The sequence below is a fragment of the Etheostoma cragini genome, chromosome 12, assembly GCF_013103735.1.
Source record: "Etheostoma cragini isolate CJK2018 chromosome 12, CSU_Ecrag_1.0, whole genome shotgun sequence".
Lineage (NCBI taxonomy): Eukaryota > Metazoa > Chordata > Actinopteri > Perciformes > Percidae > Etheostoma > Etheostoma cragini.
This window is the reverse complement of record NC_048418.1, coordinates 20,931,953-20,935,618: the sequence shown is the minus strand read 5'-3', so window position 1 is coordinate 20,935,618 and position 3,666 is coordinate 20,931,953. Positions and strand designations below refer to the sequence as shown.

Here is a 3,666-nt window from a genome sequence, read left to right as displayed (position 1 = left end):
AATGTTGCAGTTAACCATTTTTCTTTCTTTCTGTTAAGCACTGTTACTGTTACTTGGCTAAAGCTGGAATTTTAAGTTTAGTATTTTACTTCCTTTGTAATATATAAAAACATGATTCATTGTTTGTGAATATCGTTGCTGTGATAAATGATGGATGGTCATTTCCTCCAGAGCCTGGTTTCTGTGCAATGCTGACCCCTACTGCTCCATCCAATGTCACACCAGGAAGACGTTTCAGGGATTCTAACTTGACGTCGTTGTAGAGAGTTACAGTTGAACAAAAGTCCACCTGTACTCCCAAATATCCTTCCCAAACGGCAGTTCATTTTGATTACCCAATCTGAACAGTTTCTTTCTCTGTCATCTTCTACGCGAAGTATTCATAGGAACAGAAGCAGTGGTGCAACTACTGGCAATGGGCATCACCAAGCTGGCGGATTTGATCCGCTTAGATGCTCCCGGTGCTATTTCTCATAAGGATATCAGTGACTACACGGGTAACTAATATCCCTGATCTTGCATTCATCTTTAGTTTTACTTGCACGGTTGGTCTTTCTCATATTAAACGATGATTGCTTATGGCTAATGTTAGCATACTGACGTTACGTGGCACTTGTTAGCTTAGCTTAACGTTACATATCCCTTCCACTAACGTTACCCAACAAAACTTCACTAGTAACACTAACGCAGCTTCACTAAAACTGTTCAGTTGCAGTGTTAAAATGCGTACTTTGACTAATACTACTTTTCCTGACAATTCGTAACGTTATCTACCATAAATGTATCATAAAACCGGATAGGGTATGTACTTATGACCAGAATTGTTGGTTTTCGATTCAAATGTGGAAGATTTGTCTTCTAAACAGTAATTCTGTATGAATTCTGCTTCAGCATTGTGGAAAAAATGTCCCCAAGACAAGTCACTGAGGCTCATAATGATTTAATGTAGCTGTATGCATACTAATACTGCTGTCAGAAACATTTGGGAAAGATACTGTACACAGTCTTTTGAATGCTTTGTAATTTGCAGTGATTATCATAAACTTCTGCATGGAAATAAAGTACAGCAACATTGTTTGTATATTTATAAAATGGACTAATATTTACACATGGATATTTCTATCTGAAATATAGTGTAAGTAAGTACTTGAATAAATATATCAGTAATACATTTGAGCCTTTGGGAAAAGTGGATGTGATTGAAACGTTTATTATGACTGCATGGAAGTTGTAAGACATGGTGCTGATGATGCTGGTGCTGTGTGACACCCCACAGGAAAGGTAATCGCACTTGATACCTCCATTGTTGTGAACCAGTTCCGTGCAGTGATGCCTTCCCTGAGGTGAGCTCCTTAATGATCCCGTTCTGTCCTGCTGAAGTGTTTCAAAAGTGGGTTTTTTTCCCACATGTTCTCCGACTAGAAAATGTTATATATTGATTCCCCATTTTCTTCCCAGTTCATTGTATGTCCAGAAAATTAGAAACACCTGTAAGATGCAAGGCAGTCCAATAAATTAACTCTGCAATACCATTCTTGAAATACCCTGTTTTTGACTATTTTGGCTGAAAATACACACGCTACTGCTTTAGCTGTTTTGTACGTTGACTTAATTAGTACTTTTTGAGGCTACACTCTGTGGTGACTGGATGCACTATATTGGACAATGTTTCTAATATCTTTATCATGTAATTTGTATGTACAAACATTAGAACCACCCTATGAATTAAGGAAATCCAACACAACACCACAAACCACAGCCATACAATTGAGTCAAGACCTCACTTACACACTCTCCGCAATGCTTAAAAAAATGTATTTGTTTTTAACAATGTACAGGTGTTTTTTGGGGTGTGGAGTTTTGATGTGTATACATATGAAATATTTTTAATTTCTTCCCCGTAGCCCCCTGACAGGCCTCTTCTTCCGCACGCTCACCTTCCTGGAACATGACATAAAGCCGGTCTTTGTGTTTGACGGGAAGCCTCCAGGGGAAAAGACAGCTGCTGTAAGTGACACTTTTGAGTCAGTATCTATTGACTCAACTTGATACTAAACCTATTGTCTTGGTGTGTTCAAGACAGTCACAGGTCAGAGAGAATGCTTCCCGCATGTGCTCGTATTTTTAGGCCTTTATTTGACAGGACAGTTGAAGACATGAAAGGGGAGAGAGGGCGGAATGACATGCAGCAAAGAGGCTGGAGGTCGGAATCGAACCAGGGGCCTCTGCATCGAGGAGTAAACCTCTATATATCTGGGCACCCTTGATAGTTTTTGTTTGTTTTTTAACCATCATTTATTCAGGGTGGTTTCACTGAAAGGAAGCCACTCTTTTGCAGGAAAATATCTAAAACAAGGAAGTGAAAGTGAATATAATAGGCCATTGTTATATGACAGAGTCAGCTACCCCCTGCAGTATGATACAGGGGACTAGTCCCACCTGTGCTGATCAAAGCCCCTGTTTTTCCTGCAGCTTGAGAAGAGAGCGGAGACAGCTGGTTTGAGTTCCCCCAATCTCACAGGCACAGGTACATCTACACAGATTCATAACCACAAGCACAAGATTTTAAATGTTTACTTATTATCCTGGAATCGCCAGGATAATCACCGCCGGGTCGCCGTGTGTTGCCGTTGTCAAACTCTGTTCTCTTTGGGGAAACCACAACAAACTTTGAGCTAGCAAGCTACATGCTGGCGCAACAGAAAAGTCAATGAATGATTGTAAAGGTTTACAAAGAAGATGTTTAAGGCATTTACTCTCTAACTGGGACGTTTTGGGACTGATTGGTGGCGATTTGCTATTGACACAATACAGGAAATTATTTAATTACGTTTAATCAGGTATGCAGCTAATTTAAAAAGCTCACATTACTGTATCATGTTAACAGTTTACCTCACCTTATGAGGCATTTTCTTTTACGCAGTGCAAATGTATCGCCAAAACAAGTTCCTTCCCAAGACTATTTAGCAAAACTACCTTCCCTGTGTCCGGAGCTTAGCACCGCCCGAGACGATTGTGATTGGTTTAAAGATATCCAAACAACCAAGAGTGTTATTTTCTCCTATCCCATAATGTACACGTGGTGTAGCTAGACCTTACGCCACAGCTCTGTATACACGTGGAATGTTATTTGAATTTTAAGGTCACCATGACTCTTTTGTCTTCCATGCAGCATCATCAAAGACCAAAGATTGTCTCCAGCTCCTGAAGCTTCTGGGTGTACCTGTCATCCAGGTGGGACCTGCTAGACATTTTTTTTTTTTTTGGTTCATATTTCTCTCGCTGTCTCTTTACATCCTTTATTGACTCCATCCCTTTTCACTTGTATCTCCCCTGGATCTCTGTCTCTCTGTCTTGTACTCCAGGCTCCAGGTGATGCTGAGGCGATGTGCGCCTGGCTGGTGAGAGAGGGGACTGTGGACGCTGTGGCATCAGAGGACATGGACACACTACCGTTTGGAGCCAATATTCTCATTCGCCAGCTGAACGCCAAGAAGAACAGGCAAGAACTATGCAATGGATGTGTTGCTCTGAGGACTGTGCTGGATTTTTCTTATGTTTTAATCCATTTCTTAGCATAATTCACATTTATGCTGGCAAATTTCCAATATATGTCAGGGATATTTACATTGGTAAATGCATTTACTGTCACGCTTTGTATACTCA

At 40.5% G+C, this 3,666-nt stretch overlaps 1 protein-coding gene across 1 annotated transcript in view; it reads left to right on the top strand.

Annotated features, from left to right (window-relative positions):
- The first annotated feature begins 6 nt into the window (after positions 1 to 6).
- The window catches only part of zgc:110269 (probable flap endonuclease 1 homolog), a 5,999-nt gene continuing 2,339 nt past the window's right edge, over positions 7 to 3,666 (top strand). Inside the window, exons 1-6 of the mRNA XM_034887172.1 lie at positions 7 to 497; positions 1,277 to 1,343; positions 1,905 to 2,007; positions 2,473 to 2,527; positions 3,173 to 3,234; positions 3,366 to 3,502. Of these exons, the coding sequence (XP_034743063.1) occupies positions 416 to 497; positions 1,277 to 1,343; positions 1,905 to 2,007; positions 2,473 to 2,527; positions 3,173 to 3,234; positions 3,366 to 3,502 (506 nt within the window). The 5' untranslated portion in view covers positions 7 to 415. The remainder of the gene's footprint in view (positions 498 to 1,276; positions 1,344 to 1,904; positions 2,008 to 2,472; positions 2,528 to 3,172; positions 3,235 to 3,365; positions 3,503 to 3,666) is intronic.